General features: G+C 41.1%; 2 protein-coding genes across 2 annotated transcripts; both read left to right on the top strand.

Moving 5' to 3' along the window:
* Positions 1-1,180: 1,180 nt before the first annotated feature.
* LOC145456116 (putative RNA-binding protein 19) lies at positions 1,181-5,723 on the top strand. The gene has a single exon (XM_080334170.1). The coding sequence runs from the start codon at positions 2,279-2,281 to the stop codon at positions 4,562-4,564; it is 2,286 nt and encodes a 761-aa protein (XP_080190296.1). The 5' UTR covers positions 1,181-2,278; the 3' UTR covers positions 4,565-5,723.
* A 93-nt stretch (positions 5,724-5,816) lies between these two features.
* LOC145456113 (mitogen-activated protein kinase kinase kinase 4-like) lies at positions 5,817-13,118 on the top strand. The gene is made up of 2 exons (XM_080334166.1): positions 5,817-10,629; positions 11,490-13,118. Exons 1-2 carry the CDS (start codon positions 5,818-5,820, stop codon positions 11,679-11,681), a joined length of 5,004 nt encoding a protein of 1,667 aa, XP_080190292.1. The 5' UTR covers position 5,817; the 3' UTR covers positions 11,682-13,118.
* Positions 13,119-13,167: the final 49 nt, after the last annotated feature.

The following is a 13,167-nucleotide window of genomic DNA, read 5'->3' as shown; positions in this document are numbered from 1 at the left end:
AGCCTCTATTTACGCGTCCTTAGATTAAAGTATTTCAACGGCCTTAAGCGATGTTCTCAGGAATAGGCCTATAGGAAGATTCTTTAAATTCTGTAAATTTATGCGTATTTTGTTCCGGGCTGGGTAAACGCACAATAAAAATCAAGAAATGCATATTGCATAGTGACACTAAAGCGCGCGAAGCGAAACTAAAATTTCAAAGTGAATAATTTAGCACCAAAATATTATACTTTATGTTGATTAACGCATCGCTACCGGTCACTTGTAGTTTTCCTGGAAGGAAAATTACCATCCCATTAATTTCTATGCTCAGGATAATTTAATTTTCATACAGGTGGCCATGCAGACACCAATCTTACGTTATAGTTCGACTGATCTGATACCTTGTACGATGGATAGCACCCGGCTCAATGGCATTCTTGTAATGGTCATCGGTATTTATTTTCTGTCCCCGCGACTCCATGGAATAGACAAACAGACCCGTAGGGGTCGCGATCCCTATAGGTTGGGAGCCCCTGGAATACACCAATTCAAATATTATTCTTATACTCGATAATATCGAGAAAATAAGCGTTTCGGAGTCGGGACAAACACCTTTTGCTCATTTGCCACTACCACCAGACGTACTACGAAATGCGTAGTACGAATACAATGCGCCGCACGAAAACCCTTGGAAACAGCGACAGCGGCCATCCACAAACTGCTTCAACGAATTATCATGTGAACTGCGTGATTCAGCGAGTCACCTCGGAGTTGTCTGTCGCATGTTGTCACCGGAGCCCGTGTTTAGTTTATATAGCTCAGTGGTACTATGGAGTATGAGTATGTCATACTCTATAGTGGTACTATAAACTAGGAGTCAAATCGATTATGTTACAAGGTCTGGTGTTACGTCACATTTCTGTAAATTACGAGACTGGAGATGTTTTTAATCAGTTTTGAATGCGATGTGTTACTTCTTTTATCAATTAAGAAGCCTTCAACATATTGTATTTTGCCAGTGAAGTATAAAATTAAAAAATATCTGGCGGACCGGCAGAATAGTCGTCGAGGACTGGCGGTTGAGAACCACTGACATAATTGGGTATCGCCAAAGGTCTCCTCAATATTTATATGCGTGGATAATTTTGTGGCTTCAATGTACCTCAGCGATGATTCACCTGATCATCGTTTTGCTGTTGATTACAGAAAAGACACACTATTGATAGTGCTGTGCAACATGGCGTGGTCTTTGTTTATTAGAAATTTTCTTGTATAGTGCTGTATGTCTTCAGCGAACAAAAAACAGTAATAGGACATGCGATTTATTGATTGACATCGGTGATATAACCCTTGACCAAGCTCACCATCTGGATGTTTCGCACTAAAACCGATTGATTGATTGTTCGATTTTTATAAGAATAATATATAGGTATTCCGAGGAGGAGTTGTCTGTGGATTTGGTTGATCTCAGGTTTACATTACACACTCTTGTGCATTACCGAGCTTTTATGTCTTGCCTTAAATTTGAATTATTCAATCAATCATTATCAAGCAAAATAGGGGATTTACCGTAATGCATCGAGTCAGCGCTATTCTGTGATGTAAGGTTAGGCCTGTCATCGAGCATGTTGTGGCACGCGATGCAGTTGAATATTACATCCAAATATGTACCGGCCTTGAAGACTTAAGTCATAAATCTCCCTGTGGCCAGGCTCTCTAATGTCAGTTTGGTAATTGAAAAACTTTCTCATCTCGTGGTGTGCATGGTTATTATAATTGCCTTCTGTATTTCATAGTTGACAAAATAAACAAGCTCTCTCAATTAATAGGTACTATACTACTGACAGGCAACAGCGACACTGATCAAAGTTATAGCCCTTATAGGCCATTGACCGAATTTTATTAAGCAATTGTGTATGTGGGCTGCACTCGAAGCCGATATCTGCCTCTAGGTGTCTGTATGTATTTGATCTTATTCTCTACTCAAGACAGTGCTGTACCAAATAAAATATACCGCAGTTTTGCTGAGCATTTCGTAGCCTACCGTAATAATAATTCTAATTTAGTTAGTCCTAAAGGTATTAATAGAAATGATATGCGAAAAATAAATATTGACTAAAAAAGTTTAATTTTATGTGATATTTTCCAGAGTGAGTAAGTGAACCGATTGCTTTCCTATTTTCCTTGAACCAAATTTCATTCGAAATCCACACATCTAGCATTGCTTTTTACAGCGCCAAGCATAAAATCTGTCTATTATATTGTCGGTTCAGTTTTACAACTATCTGATCGAGCAATGTCTCGGCTAATAGTGAAGAATCTGCCGCAGAGCATATCGGATAAGAAGCTCAGGGATATATTTCAAGCTCACGGAACCGTTACAGACTTGAAATTATCGTACACCAAGAATGGAAAATTTAGAAGATTCGGATTTGTGGGATATAAAAGTGAACAAGAAGCGTCTACAGCCAAGAAATATCTGAATAACAGTATGTTATTGAATCAGAAGATAGTCGTCGAAGGCTGTAACGACTTACAGCAATTTATCAACAGTGCAAAAATTAAAAAGAGTGATTCGAATAACGATCCAAAAAAGATGTTAACCCATGAAAAGTCCAAACCCATTGAAAAATCCACCGCAAAAGATCAAAGCGATCTCGAATTTCTACAAATGAAAAAATCCGATCATGTTAGCGATGCCCCAAAATCGAGTCCTTCTGATCACTCGTTCACGGTCAAACTACTTGTTTCTCTACAAAAACTCACACAGAAACAAGTGACAGAATTTTTATTTCCGATTGTACCCAAATCCGTCACGATATCAAAATCGTCAGGAAAGAGCGTGGCTTACGTTGTGTTATCCTCGCAAGCTGAATTAACAAAGTGTTTAAAGTTTGATAAAGATTGTATCAAAAGCAAGACTGTTAAAGTCACAACCCACAAGTGTTCCGATAACGGTAAAGGCGTTACTCACGGTGGAAATTGGAAAGAAAAAATAATCGATGATAAACAAAATGTCGATGTTAGCGAAATTGTTGAATCTGGGAGACTTTTTGTCAGAAATCTCGCGTTTGTGTGTACCGAGGAAGATTTGGAGAATCTGTTCAGTTCATTTGGTCCGTTATCAGAGGTTCACATTCCCATAGACACAGTGACTAGAAAAAACATGGGTATCGCTTTTGTGACTTATATGATACCAGAAAACGCAATGCTTGCGTTCAGTAAACTTGACGGTACTATTTTTCAAGGTAGAATGATTCATGTGCTGCCGGCTAAGAATAAACCTGAGACTGAGAACGCTGGAAAATTCGCGTCTTCGTTTAAGCAGGAGAAAGAAAAGCAAAATAAAGCCAAAAGTCAACATTCGTACAATTGGAATACGTTATTCATAGGCACGGATGCGGTTGCTGGTGCTATCGCTGAAAAATTTGATATTTCGAAAAACGATTTTTTGAACGCCGAAGAAAAGGGTAGCGCTGCGGTGCGTTTAGCCCTCGGAGAGACGCAGATCGTGCAAGAAACCCGCAAATTTCTGGTCGAAAATGGAATATCCCTGGACTCTTTCAGCCAACCGGGTAGCGAACGTAGCAAATCCGTAATGTTAGCTAAAAATCTACCCACCGGTTCGACTGCGTCTGAATTACGTCACCTTTTTGAACCTTTCGGTGATTTGGGGCGTGTTCTGTTAGCTCCAAGCGGCGTGACTGCAGTCATTGAGTTTTTAGAGCCAACTCAAGCAAGAAAAGCGTTCGTGTCTCTAGCGTATCGTAAATTTCATTTTAAACCTCTATATTTGGAATGGGCCCCGACTGATATCTTTTGCAAAACTCACGAGGAATGTAAGAGTGAAAAAGAGAAGAAATCAGTGGAAACTGATAAATCGACCAGCAGTCAAGAAGATGGTACTACCATATTTGTGAAAAATTTAAATTTCGCCACCACTGACGAAGCGTTCAAGGAGCATTTCTGCAATTGCGGAGAAATCGCATCTTGTACGATAAGTAAAAAAATGAGTGCAAAAAAAGAGGTTTTATCGATGGGATATGGGTTTGTGCAATTTTACAAAAAACAGGACGCCGAACACGCCATTAAAATCCTTCAAAACTCCATGCTCGACGGACATGCGTTAGAGTTGAAAATGTCGAAGCGTACTCTCAAAAACGCGTCGGTGAATTTGAGAAAGAAACAATTGGAAAAGGAATCGGAGACTGGAAAAATATTGGTCAGGAATATACCGTTCCAGGCGAATCAAAGCGAAATCAGAAGTCTTTTCAGCACTTTCGGCGAAATCAAGTCCGTGAGATTACCGAAAAAATTGCAAACGGGCGGGACTGCCGGCACCCATAGAGGTTTTGCGTTTGTGGACTTCATATCGAAGCAAGATGCGGAAAAAGCTTTCGAAGCTCTCTGTCACAGCACTCACTTGTACGGACGCAGACTCGTGCTGGAATGGGCCGATACAGAGGAGCAAAACATAGAAGCCTTGCGGAGAAAAGCAAGCGAATCCATTCACGGCTCTAGCAAGAAAGTGAAGACTCGCGATGATTTTGAACAGAGCTTGTCGACCCAAAAGGAAGAATAGTAATTAACTGACATAATTTTCCTGCTCGTTGAAAAATGTCAATTACGAGAGGATAGAATCTTGTATGGAAGTAGTTGAACGGGCGCTGCACTCTAAATATGATGTGGTGTCAAATTGTGGAAAACACTGTGGCAGCATCCCTTGACCTCAAACAGAATCAACTAGAAAATTTTAAGCTTTCTCAGATTAGGTAAAAATTAAAATTACTGAATTCAATTCAATTCGCTATTAGAAAAAATACAACGGGAACCGAATTCAGTTCATAACAAATCAGAACTCATTCATTCATCTGCGTGACTGCCTGATTGCATAACAGTGCAGTGTAATGCGTGTCAGAAATTTTGCATAGGGTAGAAAAGCGACGAAGAGCGGCCTCGATACCACAGAGACAGATCGATTGGAATGGTACCTATCATCAAAATTATTTTCATTGCAGTTCGAATGCGGTGGCTTTCTGAGGATAATGTCTACTTAGAGGATTTTTCACTCCTTCAACTTCAATTAACATCACATTTAGAGCGCAGTCCTTATTTGAGAATAGGCTTGTGTTAAGAATTTAAATACCGTGATAATTTTGTGACTAGGTCAGGGTGACAGGTCTACCATATCGGCAATCTGCTGCTGCTAGCTGATATGAAGCTATCTGACTCAGAAATCGAAGTACTTGCTGGTATCGATATTTTCGCGCAGTTCTGTTTTCTTGTCTGTATCTCCAAGTTACTTTGTGTGATGTTTTGGTGGTCTATATGAGCATGCGGCGCTTGAGCATGTGGGTTGAATCTGGTTTGGTTTTGGTTAGATTGAAAGTTAACTTGGGTTAGGATATATCGTCTCTGTGTAATCAAAGCAACTTACGTCCATTTTAAACATTTTGAAAAAATTTTGTTTTTGTAAAGTTTTTATAGTCTTTCGGTTATATTTTGGCCGTGGTTAACTCACAAACAATGTGACCATGGCCAAGATAAGGCCAAAAAAATGAAAACTTTACAAAAACTCAATAATCTCAAAATCTGAAAAATTGATCTTAAAATTTGAAAAATGTTAGTTTCATGGTTATAAAGTCATGCTAAAGTGTCGCATGCTCAAATGTCTGGAACTGTATTTGGTTAATCATGACACTTTCGTTTTATTCACTGCCTCGATTCTACTTTCAGAAAAATAGACTGAGAAATCAACGTTGTTTTATTAGCAAAATATCTTGACGTTGAACTCGGAAGTGTTTAACATGTGATTAACTCAGTTACAGTCGCACGATGGCTTCAAATGGAAAATCCAAGCCCGAACACTCTGCCAAAGGCCAAACAAGGTACCGACTAAAAGGCATGGACTCGGAATTCGACCCTGACGATATGAGAGGGTATGACATGCGTCGTAGATCAGGTGGGTCCACGAAAGAATCTGGGGGTAGCCCCCGTAATTCAGTAAGGAAGAAACGTGCCGAAATGCGTTTAAACCAGCGCGACGCGAAAACCGTGGACCGTAACGGATTGCTTCAAGCGGAAGAGGATGATATTTTTGTGGGAAATATGGTGATTGGTGGTCAACCGCCTAAAAGTAGCAATAATGTTCTTCTTTTTGGGAGCTCGAAGCCGTTTCGGTGTTTATCGACGTCTTGCTTGTCTGAAAAAGACTTGCTAGGCGATCTTGATAAGGCTGATAAAAAGGGGCCGAAACGACAAAAACGAAAATCGAAACCAAAATTTCAAAAACCATCCTTGTCCGACAAAGCACGGAGTCAATACGTGAATCGACTGAAGCAGGTTATAACTGCGGGAAATAATCGTCAAAACCAAGCGGAAAAAGACCGTAAAGTCGACCCCCGTCATCAGAAATATAAGTTGCTCAGTACGGAATTGATTTGGCTTGAATTGCAAGCCTGGTTCAGCGATCGCACTCTCAACGAACAAGACTTGATTTTATTCAACGCGAGGCAGACGTTGGTCACGAAGATTTTGTCGTTTGTGAATGTATTTCGCTTTAATCCAAAGTACGTCGCGCTGATTGAGAAATTGGAAGCGCACACTGATTGTGTGCTGCGAGTAGGCCCTTGCGACGAGTTTTTACCGACTGAGATTTCTGAAGGGTTGACTTTCGATAACATTCACATGCAACACTCTGAGAATTCAAGTCTGCGTGTAGAGAGAGTGGTGTCACCTGCAAAATCAAACCTGTTCATTATGTTACCGTCAGACGAGTATCTGTTATCGCAGAAGCACGCATTGAAAACTGTAGGAGAAGTGCTTCGATTGTTGTGTGTTATCGAGAACTTGTATCCTTCCTCGTCATTGCTAGGTGCGGAACACCCTCAATACAAAGACCGTACGTTAAAAGCTAAGGTTGAATCGTTGTGTTGCTGGTATAATGTCACCACGGACTTGAGGTATAAGTTTGCTAGTTTTGTTCGTTTGCTGACCGCGTCTGACTCCGTTTCTGAAGTCGAGAATGAGGAATCTGATGGTGATACAGCAGAACGAATAAACCACGGTGATAACGTTGATGTTTTTCTGAACATGAACGACATCGATGTGGACCATCATATCTACGCTCACACTGAAAGAACTTTGAAACAAAAACCGGTTAAAGGCATACTGCAGGCGTTTATAAAACGGTTGTTCGCGAGTTTGTTTCGTGCGAAGATGAATTTATTGTCTGAATCTTGCTATGAATCACTGTTTTCTCAAAATTTACAGCAGGAAAGTACATGCGGACAGTGCGCAAATTCTCAAAACGACAAAGCAACCAGTCACTGTTACATTTGCCTGTATCGTCTCAAAGACAGCGTCAGAACAGATCAAATGCACAAGTTACAATATTTGATGCAAGAAATCGAAAAAGTTTTGACATTATCGGACTGTGTGTTTTCAATAGACGCGTTGGATGTGATCATGGAGAATTCTACTGCGATCGGGGTGCCCGATTCAAATTCAGCACTTTTTGATTTACCTTGCCTGCGGCCTATTTACCTGTCCTTTCCGAGTGCTTTGTTCGCGTTGATGAGGCAATGCATGCATTTGAGAATGAAACAAACAATGCCGTTCTTCTGTAATGATAACAACTCTGGTGTGGAGTTGCTCACCGCAAAACAGCTTGTGCTCGAATCAAAGGAAATGTTAGAGTGCGCCTTGTTGGCGAGGAGTATAACTCGTTTTTTTTACGACGATGTCGCTCAAGGGGAACACTACTTCAATATGATGTCGGCGTTTTCAGCTTATGAAGCGGACTTGCATTGCGTGGTCGCCACTTATCTTGACTTTGTCGACACATGGCTGGTCAGGATGCAAAAAGATTTACCGCATGTACCTAGAGGTTTTCATGAGATCTTGGAAAAAGAATGGAAATTTTGCTGTCAGATTATGAGTCAAATCGGGATTGATACCTTGATACTGTCGTCGAAACGTTTCATCAAGATTTCGGCTGACATAGTCAGTTCGACTAGCGAGTTTTTGAAAACTGCTATCAAAGAATTAGTGCAACCATTAAGTGACATCACAAATGGATTGAAGGATTTTGTAAATCCGACCAGCCCAGTTGAAGATTACAATTCAGCAACATCGAGTATTTACAGCTCACAGTCTAGCAGCTATAAAGGCAAGGCAGGAGTGCTGTGGTACCAACATCAGAGATCGGAAAGCCCTCATTTGTTGAGGCACGATTCATCACAATCTGCCGATTCTACTCTCGATTCTCCGATTATCGATTTTGACAGACAGATATCAACCGCTTCCAGTTCCAGCAGCACGTCGTTTCACTGGCACCGTTCCACAAGCCAGTTGGGACACCAAAAACGGTACTTGTTTGAAGTGTGCCGCGCAGTGCGCGATCTGTTTAACGAGACTCGCGAACGTGGGCTTAAAATCCTGCATTTCGGTAAACGTTTGAGGAAAACGTTAGAACCAGCGATCGGGTATCAAATCACAGAACCTGACACGCAAAACACGCCATACCTGCACTGCTGTCAGTATTGTCAAATCATAGACACTCTGCATTCGGAAGGTTACATTTTAATTGACACGGTTGAGTTGTGTATGAAAATGAGTTTGAATCAGTCTGCGGAATCGCGTGACGAAAACCACTTGAATTTGTCAAAATATTGGATGTTCGTTCCAGACTTGAATGGTATTTATGATGAAGATGTGGACAACGTATGGTCGATGATTCAAACTACGCTTTTGGATCATATCAAAAAAGCTTATTTGGAAGATGAAGATGGAGGAGTTGCGTTGACAAACGTAGTCCTTGTGAAAAAGCCTTTGGAAACGCACGGCGCTAGAAGACAGTCTGAAATCGTGGTGTCAACGCGCAGGAAAAGTAAAGGAAAAAATAAAAAGAACACAAGCCAAACCTCGTTCACGCAGTATAACAAGACACAGTCTGAGAATAATCTTTTAGGACATTTTGGCGAGGCTTACCCGCAGAGGTGCAGCACGTGGTACGGCAAAACCATAACCGTCTCTGATAATAAAAACGTGATTGATAGCATGAAGCTGATTTGTGAACATTTCGACATTGTGCATGACCTGACAGTTATATCCGCTTCTGCGGACGATGTGGGGGTTGTTCGTAAAGAATTTAACATCATGCTGCAAAGCATTACGAAAGTGTCCGTGGCGCAAATGCCTATCGTACGTGGAGTCAAACCTGCCTTTAATGATTTGCGAGAGAGAATTTTGGATTTATGCCAGTCACTCATCGAGTGTATCGATTTTATTTTGGGACATTTGGAATCGCAAATGGATAAGTTAACGCAGCAGCATTCGTCAAGATCGAGTTCAATTGACGGTGACACACGCCGGCAGATTAAATCGGAAATTAACGAAGTGATGCAATCATGTTTTAATTTCTGTTTTGATTTCGTGAAGGAAGCCACACGCATCATGTCAGGCGAATTTCGTAGCAAAATCACAAAACTGCACATGGCAGTCGCAAAGCAATGGATGGATTATGTTTTAAAGCATCGTAGCAAGGGACGCCTGCAGCGCCCTCGCTGGGCTACGCAAGGTTTGAATTTTCTGGTTTCAATCGACATGAGTTACTGGTACTCAATGCAGGAAGACGATTATACCAACACAAAAGAAAAAATTGATAATTTCATCCATCATTTAATCGGGGATGCGCCAGAGAACACAGATAAAACTTGTGAAAAACATCATTCGAAATCATTCACAACGCTACATCTGCCTGATTACAACCAACCAATGTTGAGATCTTTGAGCAATCCTAATGCCACCGACACAGGCCCGCATTCTCCTGTGTCTTTGCCTGACGATACAGATGGAATGGACACCAGAAACGATTACTATCTGCCAATAGATCGAATACGAAACGCGGTTCAAGACATGGAGATTGTGAATGATAAACAAAAAATCGAAGCAGGTGTAATAGGGAGAGTGTCTGACAAAAAACAGCAGTTGCCTATCATCAATTTGGGAGTGCGCACTGTGAATTTTCGTTGGCAGAGAGGTGCTAGAGTGGGTGAAGGCGCTTTTGGACAAGTGTACACTTGCGTTAATGTCGATACGGGTACTGTATTAGCAATGAAAGAAGTGAAATTTCACCCTAACGATCACAAAAAAATCAGGGCTGCCATTAACGAATACACAAACTTTGAGGGTATACGCCACCCTAACTTAGTACACTATTACGGTGTCGAGCTTCATCGGGACGAAATGTACATTTTCATGGAGTATTGCGACAACGGTACTCTCGGAGATATCTGCAAAATTAGCTTGCCTGAAGTCATGGTGCGGAGATACTCATCTCAGATTTTATCTGCGGTTCATGTACTGCATTCGCGAGGTATCGTGCATCGGGATATTAAAGGGAGCAATATATTCTTGTCGTCGACAGGGACTATCAAACTCGGAGATTTCGGGAGTGCCGTTAAGTTGAAAAACGTGGCGAAAACTACGCCCGGCGAAATGGTATCGCATATCGGCACGACTTTGCCGTATGCGGCGCCGGAAGTGGTTAATGCGTCGGAGAGTATTGGGTATGGACGCGCGTCTGATGTTTGGAGCGTGGGCTGCGTCGTGATTGAGATGTCTACCGGGAAACAGCCTTGGCAGGTAAGGTTTAGGCTGTGGGGCTTGAGCGTTTCTACCATAGGTAGAGGTGGTCGGCAGGGCAAAATCGAGTACCTGAGTGTATCGATTCTGAATCGTGTAGTATAGGCCAGGGTTGTAACCGAGTCACAAGGTTCCGAGTCACAAGTCAATCTCACTTTTATGGTTTTGACTCGAGTAAAGTCGAGTCATTTTCAAGTCCGAGTCCAAGTCAGTGAGTAGAGATCTAGAGATTCGAGTCCGAGTCATAGTACTGTGACTTGAGTCCAAGTCATTGTGTTCACTGATCAGTTTTGAGTCCAACCCACGTTTTTCAACTCACCCTGAGTGATATAGAATGGCTCGCATTCATAATATCGTAATTTTCCTCAATCCTAAAAGTTTCTGGCCGTATTTTCCAAGTATCAGGACTGATAGACGAAATACCAATCATGTGGTGACTTTTCCATTCTTGGAAGTTACAATGAAATGTCGGTCTAATCAGTCCTAGTCTCGAGTCGCCAAAAATTCGTGATTCGAGTCGTAGTCGAGTCATTACAACCCTGGTATAGGCTTTGAGTCGCATATTCGACTATCACTTATCATGACATCGTATCAGTGTGGAAAGCTCAAATATGTATCGAATGAAATCGAAACAATAATGCTCGTTGATAAATTAAGGCAGTTCTCGAAAAAATCATCACCAAGTACTTTTTCCTAGTACGCGAGTAGGTTTTCCCTGCTTGCACCACTTACTCGAGTGGTATGTTTTTAGATATGTATTCATCGTTTTCATGATTGAAATTCTCATGAAAACTGGGTCGTATAGCCTCTGTATCGAGGTAACCGGAAATGTTCTCAAAAATTTCACACTTTTTGTGCAGGGCCTTGAAATTGTTCAAGTCATGTTCAAGGTCGGGAGTGGGGAAGCGCCGGCGATTCCCGATAGCCTGAGCGAAGAGGGCAAAGATTTCATCAGAATGTGTACGATTCCCGACGCCGCAAAACGATGGACGACGGAAAAGTTACTGGGACACGCGTTTGTGAAGATTCTCGATAGTGACAACGCTGTGTAGTCGATATGAACCAATCATTTTCGCTTGCATGAACCCGAGCGTTGTAATTATGTTTTTAACTGTTCATGCTTCCCCTGTACTTTTGTATATGAAATTCCATGTTCATGGACCATGATTAGGGTCGAGCAAAATCGAATACTTGAGTTATTCGATTCTAAATTGAGCAGTACGACGTAGAAAGTTGAAACATGCACCTTTTTTGTGACCACAAAGGATATAATGTCATTTCTACATCACTTCAAAGATAATTTGGTTCTTACTGCGATAAAAAAGACCCGATGAAAGAACGCGCTCGCAAGGAATGAAAAGAGCAAGAGAGCAGCGGAATAGAGATTAACACCGAAAAGAGAACTGTGACGTCGGGCACAGGTGGAGGTGGACGCCCGCAACTGGTCGTTCGGTCGTTCATTACATCGCATTGTACATTGTGTGTGTCTTGTTCTGATGAAAATATAATCTGATTTGGGTACTCCAAAAATCATCTATCACTACTCGACTATTTACATTTAATACTCAATTCAGATTCGAGTACTCAGATCATTGTGCTCGGCCCTATAAATCATGTCTAGTTCCACTGTTATTTTTTAGTCTGTTCCGCGGTGTTCCATGCATGTTTCGATCCAAATCAACTTTCAACGTTCCAAATCTTGAGAGTTTTCTGTGTGATGTCCATGACTCCGTTACATCTTTTCATATAATGCGTCACATGGCGTGTCACGTTTTTTATATGTGCCATCAACAGCAATGACTCGAAATTTACCTCATGTGACGTTGCAAATTATTTTTCAATCATTGTAAATTATAGAGTATAATACCGTTTTGTAATGCAACTCGAGTCAAGAACGTAACTCTTGTGTCAAAATCAGGGTTAGAGAGTCCATAACTCTAGCAGTCAAATTGCATGTTAAAATTATAAGTCGCACAAGATGTTCTAACACTGCCGTCTCCACACAGCTCCCAGAGCTGTCTTAGCGTTGTAATGCACTGGTTGAGTTTTAGTTATCCTCTCTAAGGGAGACCATTCGTTTTTCACATTCAACATCGGAATGGGAGCTTAGATCGGAATATTGACAATCATTTGTGTGCAATACTAAACATCGGGTCGTGGACATCCCAAGAAATATTCCATTGTCTTAATTTAGTAACCGTGTTTTGCTGTTTTCTATCATTCTGTAGTTTTTTTTACATAAGTTTTTACATTAGTGATTGCAATTTATATTCTATTGACATCAGCTACTTCAGTTTCATTGACTGCATTTTTCATTTGTGTTGAGATGATGGGTTTGTCAGTGTGTCCAAGTCAATTAAATACAATGTTCTGGACTATACATAGAATCAGGCTATTATTTAGTCGTGCTTTTTGTTTGGTACTGTCTGTATATAGAGTATTTTATATAGCATTCCAATTACTCAATAATACATTTGTGATGAAACCAATGCCTCCATATTTTTGTTTGGGTGCTACAGAATATGGAATGCTTGCGTT

The sequence above is a fragment of the Botryllus schlosseri genome, chromosome 14 (assembly GCF_051294905.1).
Source record: "Botryllus schlosseri isolate E-star chromosome 14, Bs_hap1, whole genome shotgun sequence".
In the NCBI taxonomy this organism is placed as follows: domain Eukaryota; kingdom Metazoa; phylum Chordata; class Ascidiacea; order Stolidobranchia; family Styelidae; genus Botryllus; species Botryllus schlosseri.
This window is presented reverse-complemented; position numbering and strand designations above follow the sequence as displayed.